We start from the raw sequence: 14,646 nt of genomic DNA on the forward strand, positions 1-14,646 counted from the left end.
TATTTAGAAAATGAAGAGAATTTAATTGTAAGCAATTCAAATACAATGCATTTCAACTTCTCAACATTGTTGGAATGCTTCATCCAAACACAAGGTCTGAGTTTTTATGGAGCAATTTGTGGCTTGGAGACCTCATCTTGGGCACATAAAGCTTTGCCACATCATTTGTCCCATATCAGCCATTTTTCCACGTCAACAATACTAATGACAATTTTATAATTTTGAAGCTAAGAATGACAATTTTATAATTTTAGGTGTGTAGAGTGATGTGACCTCGTTGGGGTGTTTCACTGGGGGAACAATTTGTTTTTGTTTTTGAAATTTCCAGTTATTTTTGGGTCCGATGTCTTTGAGCTTTCTTTTAACATTTCTTAGTATATTTAGGGCATCAAATACACTTGTAGACATCTTGGATGGTAATTATTCCGAAATTGGTTTTTCATTGAGAGAATTTTCTTGGTTCTTGGATTAGAACTCGGGTTCTTATTAAAGATTGAATTCTTTGTGGTGAATCTTCATTGACTTATCAATTTGTTAGATTGTGGCGTCTCCAACTCTTGTTCTTATCAAAGATGAAAATCTTTGTGATAATCTTTGTTGCGAATTCAGGGGAGGATCAAGAGTTTGGAAGACCTAAAGGAAACCTAAAAAGGTCTTTTTATTTAACATTTATTTTTTGAGCTTTTTTTAATGCAAAGTTATTTATTAAATTGTTATAATTAATTTTATTTAGCATTTCTTTTTCAATAGATAATAAAGACTAATCAATTTAATCTTTCTTGAGACATTGTTGATCTTAAATAAGTTTTTATTTTCTTTAGCTTTGAGAGACTCCTGTCGATGGAAGCAATTGACAATGAAATTGTTAACATTATTCTATAAGCTATATATGCATTTGGAAAAAGAATATATTCTTTTTATATAACTAAAAATATCAATTGGTTTATCATTTTTCAAACCTGTAATTTTTCTAAAGATATTTAATTTTGAAAATAAATAAAATCCATCAATATCCAACAAATTATCATGTTTTAAAAATGCATAATCTAGTGACTTTAATTTTTAACACTAAATCAAAAATAAAAAATGTCTTCATATATTTTAAATTATTTAAATCTACTATTAAATGTGGTAATTGCTTTATCTATAATATAAAACAAACTCATTAATTCTAAATGATTCTTGAAGGCATTTTACAATTTCATTATCAAAATTTCCATCAAATTGTTTCTTTTTGCGTCTAATACTTTTTTAACAAAACTTAGGTTCTATATTCATTTCAAAAGCAATTTTCTTGGTAGAAATCAATGCATTTTCAAGTCTATTTTCACTATACTTGTCACAAAAAAAATGAAAAGACATTTTAATTGTTCAATAGCTTCACCAATGCACTAACCTTAGTCTAATTAATAGTTTTGCAGAAAAATTTTAGTTCCTCGTGAATTATATGCAAAAAAATAATAATAAATAAAGTAACAAGAGGTAAGAGAAGTCACATATAGATCAAAGAAGAAAATAGAATGCAGATTAATTATAAGATAATAGAGATAACTAATCATTCTTTCTTTTGTAAACAAAATTATAATTTACTAAAAAAAGATTATAACTCATTAAATATCATTTTTAATACCAATAAAAGTTAATAGACATTAATAATAATTTAATTAAATTTTATTCTCAAACATAAACTTAAAATTAAATTAATAGAGTTATATTAATAGTAAAATATTTTTTTGGTGGCCTTTTTTTAAGCACAATTTTATAATTAATTTAATAAAATTATAATACGAAAAAATATTTTTGAGGTCTTTTCTTCTTAAATATAATTTTATAATTAATTTAATAAAGAAATATTAATAGTAAAATTTTTTTAGACCTTCTTTTGTTGGAGGCCTAAAGGGAGTGCTTTACTTGCTTTACCCTTGAGTCGGCCCTGTGCGAATCTTCTCTGAGTGATGAATATCCTAGATTGTGGCGTCTCCACTTCTGTTGTCTCCATCTCTGTCTTATTTTGCGTTCTTCTTTCATTTATTTTTGTTTATGTCTATTGAGGATTCAAATTCTGAAACCATGATACTCTTTTCTAGATAGAATCATATTAAGAAGTCTTTGTAGTGTATATTAGGCATGGTAAGAACACAAATCATCAATCAAATTTCTATTTTTACAAAAACAAGTGTTTATTTTGTAATACTTAGAATTACTTTGATAAAGTTCTTCTTAACCAAACAGATAACATAATACTTTTTTAACATAAAAAATATCTTATATGCACTTATTTGATAACAATTATTTTCAAAACTAATATATATATATATATATATATATATATATATATATTATATTTCTACAATGAGAGTAAACATAAAAATTCACAAATGTATTCCTTAGAACATAAATACTTCTTTCCCTATAATTTCTTGGAGACTCTCTAAATAGGTTCATATTACACATCACTACTATTACATAAAAAATTTATTAAAAAAGCAAAAGAGGAAAAAAGTTAGAGGACCACACCACACCCAGTAATAATGTTTCTTCAAAGTTGTTCATCTATTTTTACTTACAAAGATTCAATAGTCTCTTTCTCTATGCTTTTCTTTTCTTTAAGTTTCTATCAATTTGCTTGACCAAATATTAATATTTTTTGTGGTAATCTTTTATAGTAAAAAATGATATAAAATATAAAATATTTGGGTCCACTACAAAAAAAATTAATTTTAATGGAGATTTGGTAACGGAGGTTATAAAACCTCTGGTAATTTTTACACATAGTAAAGGTTTTCTAAACCTCTCATAAATACTAGAAGTTTTATGATGAACCCCAGGAAAAATTCCCTCCACATTTTTTTCCATATCCTTTTTATATATTTTTTTTAAAAATCTTTTTATCACTTTGTACGTTCGAAAAGCAGACACAGTACTAAAAAGCAGACACAGACATAGTATACCAATGTTCGAAAACTTACCTAATTCACTTTGTTTCGAAATCCACTTTCCTCATACTTCATCAAGCTACGTTTTCCTCGATTTCACTCTCAATCTCACTCTCGATCTCACTCTCACTCTCAATCTCAATCTCAGTTAAACCAGTTGCAGTTGCTTCCTTGCTTCCGAACGATTTGCTCACGATTTCGTTCGAATTTCACCTTGCTTCCAAACGGTAACGATGTTCCCTTTCTTTTCTTTAGGTTTTCAAATTTTTTCGTTTTTGTGGTTAATTTCGGACTTTGAAATCCTTGATGCTTGTTTTTGTTCAGAGATTCAATTATAGGTACCGCGTTTTCTGAAATCTAAAGTGCGTCTCTGTTGCTCGTTCAGTGACTTTGCATCTCCATTGCGTGGACGTGGACGGGTACAATTCTTCTCTCTTAGAACAATAAATACAACCACTTTTATTTCTACTATAACTGTTACTCAAATTGTGTGAATCGGAATCCATGGTGACGAACAATGCAGGAGGGGGTGGTGATTGTGTTCTGTATGCACAGTGAAAGAGTTGAAGTAGATTAGATGTTTGTGTTATTGTTCCAGTGGAGAAATGAAAATTGTTTTTCACATTTTAAGGAGTGAAAATGGAGTTGTGATGTTTTGCAGACATGACAATAGAATAAAAGAAGGTTTGGTTTGCTTAGCATAGTATAGGAGTGGCTTTGGGTTGGTTTGCTTTAAAAATGGCCCTCGGATTGTCGTAACTTTTCCTTTGTTATTATCAACAAACACTTTCAAAGTCTAAAATCTCATAATCACTGCAACCATGCAACGAGAGGGAGGGGAAAAGAGACTGCATAAGAAAATTATAAATGTATTACTTTAGGCTAGTATAGTTAAATAGAAGATGTAGTAATTAAAACACTTAGATAAGAGAAAATCTAAGGCATTCAGAGTACTTAGGTGAACTTTTACATCAGAGTTAAGTTGATAACACTTTAGGAAGAACTCTACAATCAAAGCAGATGTATTCAGACACAGAGAAACTAGAGAAAAACATCTTTAAAAATGTAAAAAAGCATCCAAATCAGTAATGGCATATTTTGAGTGAATGTAGGAACATCACTGCTAGCAAACTCCTTTTTCCATCGCCTAAAGGCAGAGCCAAGACTTCTACAAAATTAAATAATGAATATAAACTCTAGTGTGAACATATACTAATTAAAAATTATGTATTCAACTCAAAAGCTCCAAGATAAACTGGTAATATAAAGATCCCATAGAGCAAAAAAGTATATAGTTCCTGTCTTATAAGGAGAATCGTATGTCTATCTTCTGGTTCTTCAATATTCTTTAATACATACAAAAGCAAATTTAATAAAAAAATAAAAAGACAATATAGTACCTTTAGGCAAAGTTTGGCAGAAACATCCTGATCAAAAACACCTAGAGCGATTACTGGAAGTGAAGTGAAGAAGACATTGTAAAATGACATGTACCCATCATTGTAAGCAACTTGACCAGATAAAGAAGCGTATGCCTCAAACCAAAACAAGGTAAGTCCAAATGCAATGTTTTTATAGAAAAAATAGCATATCTACATAAAAGAATTCAACAAGATATCAGCAACAATTTTTTGGACAAAGTTGCCTAATTTTAATCTAAACAAGTGTGATATGGTATAATGCATTCCCAAACACATGCATTCTTACATAGCAGACAGAAAATTGTGAGATCTTTTTCATCTGGGGACTAAACCAATCTACTGATGGACAAACTTCTATATAAGAATCAACTAGAACTTCTTGTAAAACTCATGCATTCAATGCATTCAATACTTGGATCTCTCTACTCTATGCCAAATATCTATGATAGATTTTGATAATTAAAAGGTAATGAACAGATCTCTTAAAATCTTAGAAATAAGTTAGAAAAAAAAATAAAAGAGACAAAAGTTTAGAGGGATATTAATTTTCTTTTACGAATAAAACTTGAATAATTATTTTTTCTATTTATAAACTTTATATCATAGATAAACTATCTTCACTTTTAAGTAGATTTTTATGAACATCACGTTAGACAAATGTAATTGATTATACGATGATATGTTAGGCCTTTTACTTTAGGATATGACTTTTTTGTAGTAATAGGAATGACTTTTTCTATTTCTTTTGTTTAATGATTGTTTAATGATCAGTGAAACATTGTATTAACGGTTTATGTTTCCGATGTGTACAAGATTTGTTTTTTTTTTTCTTTTGTCTTTGGGTAGTATAAGGAGGTAATAATAAGGGTAAAGAGGAAGAGAGTGTTGAAGAACATGAGATAAATAAAGTAATAAGACCCACTCCTAAACTTACAACTCTTCCCACATCTCTGCAAACCTGGCATGCAGAATTAAGATTAGAATGAAGTGACTCCACTCCTTCATTGTGCACGTTGCATCAATGAAACGATATAGTATGTGTATGTGTATATATATATATATAGATAATAGATATAGATATACTAACAAGTTTGGGGACTGAGCTCCAACATCCATGACCATGTTTGGTGATGTAATCCAGAAGCTTCTCATCTTCCACTGGAGACCAAAGGCCTTTCCGTAACTTCTGTTTGTAGCAACAAGAGTGTCTTCCCATGTGTAGGTGATTAAGAAAGTGTTGAATCCAACAATGGTTTTTGTGGAAACCTACGTGGAGGAAGAATGAATGGCGAGGAAAGTAAAGGGTGTTTTGGTGGAGTGAGGGGAAGAGTTATGAAGGTTTGAGTTAAACATAAGAGGGTTATTATTATGGTGAGAGAAGCAAAATGAGAAAATAAAATGGCAGCATGACAGGGAATGAAATAAATAGGAGGAGCCTTAGAGAGGAGAAAGTTGTAGCAAGAGGTGATTGGACACTGCCATTCTTATTTATTTTTAATTCATTTCTGACTTTCCTCAACTGGGCACCTCACGGGACAATCTCTGGCCCCACCATCTAGGTCATCATGTTTGGACGGTCTTCATTCTCCCACGGTTTCTATCCACTGATGTATATGTAGATGTATATGTATATATATATATATACTACATGCACTTATATACCACAACAGAGTATCCACTGAAGTTTCGTTTTTACCTATGTATGTACTATATGTCCCATTGCCATTTTCTCAAGATTTTAACACACAAAAGTTCTGATCTTCGTGTCACTGTATGTACCAACTTTTGGTAATTGCCATATGCTACAAAGCTAGCTAAGAGGGTTCTTACTTTTCACTGACCTAGGTGGTTATGGACCATGCTGCTAGAGCTTCGAGAAAAGAGAGTGATGAATAAAAGAAAAAGTATGTGTGGAAATTGAAGGAGGGTGTTGTAATGTGTACACCTTTGATTCTGTGGGGGTTGTTGTGGTTGGAGTCGGAAGAGGAGGAGTCGAAGGAAGAAGAGGTGGTGGTGGAGGAGGTTGTGTTGATAGCTTCCATGTTGCCAAGGGAGAAATGAGGGGGTGTTGTTGTTGTGTTGGTTGTGCTTATATAGTGAGAGAGTGAAAAGATGCATGCAGCAGCGTGAGTTATAACGGAAGATGTAGAATGTAGAGGGAAAGGGTACTTCCAGGAAAGTGGGGTTTTGTATAGTTGGTGGGTGTGAGGGTCTAACTACTATGACTCTTGAGATGCGATTTGTTTTCATATCTATACTCATTCTTTGACCATTTTCTCCTCTTTGAAATTTCCTCACCACCTTCATTTTCCATTTCTTTATTACTACTCCCTCTCATCTCATCCACCTTTTTAATTATTCTGTCAATTTCTCCTTACTCATTTGGCGCTTTCTTATTCATAACAGTTAGCCTCTATTTAGGCATCCTCAGGTTACAATAACAAACATATTCTATATTCCATTTCACACACCCTATCATTTTTTATTCCTACCATAAACACTCAAAATATATATACTTGAATTTAAAAGATAAAAAAAGGGGTTGAATTTAAAAGTGATTATCATACTGAAAAATTGAAGTGTGATAGAATATTAGGTTTAGGGGTGGAAGTAGTTGTTGATTGGAGTTTAGGGGTAGAAGTAGTTGTTAATTGGGTGCGTTTAAAACATGAGATGACAGAAAAAGTTGAGCTGTTTAGCACATAAGAAACATTTTTTTTTTAATTTTTTTTAATGTAAAGAAATGGTAGTAGTAAAATAGAAAGATTACTAAAAAGGAGAGAGGAAGTGGGGTCCAAAACCCTTTTTGACTACTTTTTGTTTGGGTGAGGGACATACAGATACATCTGTAATGTAAAACACAAAATTCATCTCTATCTATAACCAACAAAGTAAATCACTCAAAGTGGTGTGCACCAATGAGTGACTGTATATAATAAAATCTTGGTTCTCATATTTTTAACCAAAATCATATAAAACTATTTTAAATAAAAAATAGAGATAACTAAAATGAAACATAGCAATAAAAATCACCCTATCTCATATTGTGCTTTCCTAATACTAAGAGCACCATTTTCATTGAAAATGAAGATAAGCCTTATATATAACAATACATTCACTGTGTCTGAAAATTGTTTTCTGAAGCCAACATCCCTAAAAAATCATAATGACACTATTGATAAAAAATCGCATATATCTTAGTCTTGGTTATTTTAGTTCACATAAATATTGTTTCTTTATTAATGAAAATCAACAAATTCAACTGCATTTCAATTCAAATAATCATATAATAATTACAAGTAATTATTTAATTATATTATTGGAGATTACTTTAATTTTATCAATTCAAATATGAATTTTGGCCTCAGTTAATTTAACTAATTTAATTCAAGTATATGTTGACTGTAGTTAATTAAATTAATATAGTCACATGTTTTCATCTCTGAAGAATAAAATAAGTAGTTATTTTTGAATGGAAGTAATTGATTATATAATAACTCTAGATGGTTAAAATAATTATTAGAAATTGATATTTTCATTAATTCTAATTACGTATTTTAAAATAAACTAAAATAACTACCTCAATTTAAAGTGGTCTGAATTAATTTAATCTCAATATATAATCTTAATTGTTTGTGAGTCATTTTGTATAATTGCAACAATATTGTTTAAATTTACAGCACAAACTACTATAAAGTGTGGTAAATGTTGTAGAAAAGTATGAAGTTATATTTTTCTGTCCCAGAACCTACTAAAATACAATCTATAACAAATCCTAAGCAACATCAATCAACGATAGATAATCAAAATCTGCAATAGATAATGATATCATCTATACCTTATGACAATACTTTTTTCCCTTCACATTTGTCCTCTGACTAGAATTGATACAAGTCTTGGATTTGGATTTTTCTTTATTAAATTTTTCTATTCTTATATCATTAGTTACATTTTTTTTCTTTATTAAATTTATTTTTGTTATCATTAACAGACTATTCTTAATGGATTTGGATAAGTCTTGGATTGATTTGCCTCGAAATACACAACAATACATGGATGGATTGAATAAATTTTTGGACTTTGCATTTGCTAATAAGAGCGTGGAGGGTAAGATAATTTGTCCATGTCCGAAATGCAATCTTAACAAATGGCAAACTCGAGGAGCAACATATGAACACTTAATTCTTCATCCTTTTCCAAAAGGGTATACATTTTGGCTTCTACATGGTGAGACAAATTATGTACAACATACGATTTCAACACCTCCAATTTTCCAATCGAATGAGGATACAAGTTTTGCTAATGATCCCATATGTGGCATGGTTAATGATGCATTCGGGAATTTTGTAAATAATCATGAGAATATGTGACCTGAATCAAGCCACATGATGCCTGATGAAATTGCTCAGTATATGAAGTTTATGCATGAGGGACAACAAAGTTTGTATGAAGGATGTGACAAATATTCTAAACTTTCTTTCTTGCTCAAATTGTACCATATCAAATGTCTATGCAGAATGACTGACAAAGCAATGTCAATGATACTGGAGTTGTTAGCAAATGCTTTTGATTATGCTAAAATCCCATCTTCATTCTATGAATCTAAGAAAATCATTAATAAGCTTGGCCTTCATTACACCAAAATTGATGCTTGCCCAAATGATTGCATGTTATACTATGGAGAAGATAAAGATAGGGAATTTTGTATGAAATGCAATGAATCTAGATGGAAGAAAACAAAGAAGAGCAATAGTATTGTTGGTGTTACTAAAAGACAAAAGAAAGTTCCAGCTAAAGTTTTAAGGTATTTTCCATTGAAGCCACGCTTACAACGAATGTTTATGTCTTCTAAAATAGCTGAGCATATGCAATGGCATGCATCAAGAAGTACACATGAAGGCATATTAAGGCATCCAAGTGATTCTGAAGCATGGAAGAACTTTGATCTAATGAATCCTCAATTTGCTTCAGACCCTCGAAATGTCAGACTTGGTTTGGCTACTGATGGGTTCAATCCATTTGGTGATTTGAGTACATGTCATAGCACTTGGCCTATTGTACTTATACCTTACAATCTTCCTCCTTGGATGTGTATGAAGCAAAGTTCGTTCATTCTTTCCATGATCATTCCTGGTAAAAGAGCACCAGGAAATGATATTGATGTATATTTAAGGCCATTAATAGAAGAATTAAAAGAGTTATGGAACACTGGGGTTGAAACTTTTGATTCACATAAGAAAGAAGTGTTTCATATGCATGCAGCTATATTATGGACTATTAGTGATTTTCCCGGTCTTGGAACCTTATCTGGGTGGAACACACATACTGGGTTGGCTTGCCCTAGGTGTAATTTTGACACAACTCCTAAGAAGATTCAGGGTAAATTTTGTTTCATGAATCATCGACGTTGGTTAAATGCAAGGCACAAATTTAGATTATGCCGCAATCGTTTTGATGGAAGTGTGGAAACTAGAAATCCTCCTTTGAGAATATCAGGAACAAATGTCTTACAACAAATTCAGAATCTTAATATTGTATTTGGGAAAGAACCAGAAATTGAGGAACGGGGGAAAAGACAACGGAAAGGTCACCACCCTATTGATGGCCCTCTACAATGGAGAAAAAAGAGTATATTTTTTGAACTTCCTTATTGGGTGAACAATTTATTGCACCACAATCTAGATGTTATGCACATTGAAAAAAATGTATGTGATAATGTAGTCTATACATTGTTGAACCAAGGTAAAAAGTCAAAGGACAACCTAAAGGCACGAAATGACTTAAAAGATTGGGGTGTTAGACCTGATCTTTGGCCTGATGCAAATAACAGATATCTTCCGGCTATATATACATGGACAAAAGAAAATAAACATATATTTCTGAAAACATTGAAGAACATCACAGTTCCAGATGGCTACTCAAGTAACATTAGTAGATGTGTTGATGTCAAACAATCTAAGCTTGCAGGATTGAAAAGTCATGATTCTCATGTTTTAATGGAGCAACTTTTACCTTTGGCAATGAGGAAGACGCTCCCTAAAGAAGTGTGCTCTGTTTTGATTGATCTGTGTTCCTTTTTTAAGCACTTGTGCAATAAAGTTTTAAAAGTGGATGAACTTAACCAATTGCAAAATAGAGTTGTTCTTACATTATGTCACATGGAGATGTTGTTTCCTCTTGCATTTTTTACAGTCATGGTTCATTTGATTGTGCATTTGGTGGAAGATGCCAAGATTGGAGGACCTGTCCAATATAGGTGGATGTATCCCATTGAGAGATATTTGGGAAAATTGAAGTCTTATGTGCGTAACAAGGCTCAACCAGAAGGCTCAATAGCTGAAGGCTACCTAGCTGAAGAGTCCTTAACCTTTTGTTCTAGATATTTAGATGGAATTGAGACTATATTTAATCGAATAAGGCGTGTTGATGACGAACCTGACACCATGGCATCTAGTGTAAGTGGTTTGTTTCCACCAGTTGAAAAACCAGTTGGGGGTTTTACTTACTTCTCTTTATCAACAAAGGAAAAGTTACAAGCACATCGTCATGTATTGACTAATTGTGCCCAAGTTAACCCTTTTCTTCAGTAAGTACTTTATCTTTACAACTTTTTATAATTCATCTACATTGAGGACTAACCATGTAATTATTTCATTTATTTAAATTAGAGAATTTAGAGAAATTGTATGAAGACAATTAAGAAGTCGTACACGATCATCCTCTATGATAGATAAGAGGGTTCATAGAGAATTTGTGGAATGGTTTTCTCGTCGGGTATGTCTAATTTACATTCTTAAATTTGATAATATTAAAGATATCCAATTATGTTGATCATATTTTTCTTTTTTTTTAGATAAAGAATGACTTAAATGGACCTTACTCAGATGATTTAAAGTTCTTAGCTATGGGCCCAATTGATTGTGCAAAACGCTACAATGCTTACAATGTTAATGGCTTCAAGTTTCGTACGTTAGAGAGAGATCATGGACTTAAAACACAAAATAGTGGAATATTTGGTACTTTTTGGACAAGGAGCTATGCAAGTAGCATTGACAATCAAATGCAATTTGGGGATGTGCCTTATTATGGAAAATTGGTAGATATAATTGAGATCAACTATAACGGTCGATTCTCTGTTACTTTGTTCAAATGTATGTGGGCTGATACAACTACTTCTAGAGGGATTATAACAGATGACTTGGGATTTAGATTAGTAAACTTTACACGTTTAATACACATTGGTGATAATGATGATGACGAACCATACATTCAGGCTGCAGAAGCTCAAATGGTTTATTATGTAGTGGATGAATCAGATAAAAATTGGAGCATTCCTGTGCATCTAAAGCCACGAGACTTATATGACATTGGTGGAGATAATGATGTCACTTTCCATGAATGTGAACCATTTGAACAACAAAATTTGGAAACTTTATTTCCAGATGGAGAAGGGAATATACCATTAACAAGGTCATAGAGAAATTGAACAGTTCTATATTAGTTTTTGTTTAAATTATCATCCATATTACTTATACATGCATTATATTAGATAATCATAATTTAATGAATGTGAATTGACTTGTATTAATGTTATTGTTTATAGAATTCTTGATGATGAAGAAAATATGCATGAAGAAGACTAATGACCAAGTTTCAATCCCTACCCAAAATAGAAGTGGCCAACCATCATCTACAATGTGTCCACCTGTGCCTCATCCATCTTGCCCAAGTAAGTTGACTAAGTTTCACCACGGGTTTCACCTACAGTAAGAATTGAAAAATTTCACCTACTCATACTCCAGGGCCTAGTAATCCACCTCAACTTTCGTTTCCGCCACAATCCAGCATAACACCTCAATTTGCATCTCAATTCGGTATGATGCTTATATTTCTATGTTAAAAAGTATCTTGCTTTTTCTTGTGTATTAATCTAATTATTATGCAGCAGGTCACATGAATTCTCATCCTATAGAGAATAATAATGAGCAACCTCCTCCCCCACCTCACATGAATTCAATGCTTTCAACATCTAAATCTAGTAAGATGTCTCATTTGCATATCATTTTGGTACTTTTAAATTTCATGTATTATCTATGTATTCAGTGACTTGAGTTAATTTGTAGAATGTTTGAAGAAGAGGTTGTTCTCCACTAGCAAGACCAATTCTGCACATGAATTTGAATTTGAATTTAACAATCAACTGAGAAATGAGTTTGTGCATGATTCTACATCTAAATCAACACCAAGGTTACAATCTGATAGTGAAGGGGAAGAAAGTGTGGATATTGAGATGCAAAGTAATCAATCAAAGCATGTATCATGTAAAAGGTCATGGCTTGTTGATGTCATTGGTAAGATTGTTAATTTATTGATTTTTATGTGTAATTGTCCAAGCCATATAGTATTTGTGTTTTATGTTTATCTTAAACCAACAATATATTTCATATGTATTTTGACAGATGATGAAGGCACACAAGTTAGAAAACAATTAACATTGAATGATGTTTGGTTTTTATCTTCCAATGAAAGGATTCTTGTGAAATGGAATAGTGACAACCAACCAATTGATGATAGCGGAGCGTTGTTGAATAGGTTTTTAGGTCGTGTTGCAAGAAATGTTAATGCCTTTCCAATCAGCTATCAAAGTTGGAGGAAGATTCCCAATGATTACAAAGAAGATATACTTAAGAAAACCATTCAAGTAATTGACCTATAATTTCTTTTATATGTTTTGATTCTTGTTATATGTCAATTGTTGTTAAACTAGTTGTGTAATAATTTTGAAGGCTAAGTTTCTAGTGGAATTTGATGCTCATGTGACATATATATTCAAATCACTTAACATAAAATGGAGTGAGTATAGACAACAACTATGGCAACAAAGAGATGATGGAACACGCAATAGAGATGAAATTATTACAATGTGTCCAGAAGGAATGAATAGAGACCAATGGGCTTCTTTTGTTGACTACCGTTTAAATTCAAGGACTAAGGTAATAAAAACTATCTTTTCTATTCTTTTAAGTGTTACTTTACTTATTTTTAGTAATTTTCTACATATATGCTTAGGAAATTGCCCAAAAAAATAAGGATAATAGAAAGAAGCAAACAGTTCCTCACACAGGTGGATCGAAGAGCATTGCACGGAAGAAGAATGAGATGGTAACTTTATTCATCAATCATTTTAATTATATCATATATGATTCATGATTTTCTTAAGTTTTATAGGAGCAAGAGCTTGGTCGCAAAGTTAGTAGGGGAGAAGTTTGGATAGCAACACATAAACATGCTAATGGGGAATTTGTGAATGATGGAGCAAGAGAGATTGGAGTAAGTATAAGTTTTCTAAAGACAAATACTGAATCAAATTGAATGTTACCTTCATTGATAACATTTTGTATTATTTGTAGGAAAAAATTAAAGCATATGAGACAAATACATCTTCCCTTTCACAAGATATATCAATTGAAGATTCACTAGCTCATGTTCTAGGAAGTAAAGAACATTGTGGTCGTGTCCGAGGAATGGGATTGGGACCTTGCCCTTCTCGTGTGTTTGGATATACTAGGAATTTTCATTTTGGGAGATCCTCATCTTGTCCTTCTTATTTAGAATTGCAAAATCAGGTTATTGATTTGGATTGTCATGTGTAGCAATATGATGTTGTTTGCTTTGGATTGTCATGCCAAGGTTGTAAATGTTGTTATGTTGAATATTATTGGACACTGTTAATGTTGTTGTTGTGTTGCTTTGGATTGTTTTCTATAAGTAGGAGTAAGAAATGTAGTATATTTTTTGTTGATACGTTGAGTGTTTTATAATGTTTATGTGTTTTTTACGATTTTAATAATAGATTGTGTTCTAATATAGGTCACTGCATTAAAGTCACAATTGGATGAACAAAATAAACGAAATGAAGAACGTGACAAAAGACTTGATGCAATCATGAACTTCTTTTCTCAAAATTATCAAGGTCAATTGCCTCCTGAGTTGACTATGTTCAATCCTGCACCGGTAATGTTTAAGATTGCATAACTTCTTTTATTTTTTAGAGTTTACATTTGTAATTATGATTCACATTTATATTATAGGTTTCTGATCAAGGAAGTGTGCCAACTAATACAACAAGTTCTGGACATGAGGAAAATCATATGTGATAGTTGAAGAATATAATATAATGTGGAAGTTAATTGAATCATTTTATGTTTTGAGAACTATTGTAGTACTTCATGATAGTTTTTGCTGACTAATATTGTACTTGAATTTGAATTTGAATTCGTATATTTGTT

The 14,646-nt window shown here is 31.6% G+C and overlaps 2 protein-coding genes across 2 annotated transcripts; both read left to right on the top strand.

Moving 5' to 3' along the window:
* The first annotated feature begins 8,874 nt into the window (after nucleotides 1–8,874).
* On the top strand, nucleotides 8,875–11,834 carry LOC114163626. The gene is made up of 2 exons (XM_028047928.1): nucleotides 8,875–10,905; nucleotides 11,211–11,834. Exons 1-2 carry the CDS (start codon nucleotides 8,875–8,877, stop codon nucleotides 11,832–11,834), a joined length of 2,655 nt encoding a protein of 884 aa, XP_027903729.1.
* A 152-nt stretch (nucleotides 11,835–11,986) lies between these two features.
* Nucleotides 11,987–14,010, top strand: LOC114163627. Its single transcript, XM_028047930.1, has 8 exons — nucleotides 11,987–12,086; nucleotides 12,306–12,395; nucleotides 12,481–12,708; nucleotides 12,817–13,058; nucleotides 13,144–13,350; nucleotides 13,427–13,519; nucleotides 13,586–13,687; nucleotides 13,768–14,010. The coding sequence occupies exons 1-8, from the start codon at nucleotides 11,987–11,989 to the stop codon at nucleotides 14,008–14,010; spliced, it is 1,305 nt and encodes a 434-aa protein (XP_027903731.1).
* Nucleotides 14,011–14,646: the final 636 nt, after the last annotated feature.

Source organism: Vigna unguiculata, chromosome 9 (genome assembly GCF_004118075.2).
Source record: "Vigna unguiculata cultivar IT97K-499-35 chromosome 9, ASM411807v1, whole genome shotgun sequence".
NCBI lineage: Eukaryota > Viridiplantae > Streptophyta > Magnoliopsida > Fabales > Fabaceae > Vigna > Vigna unguiculata.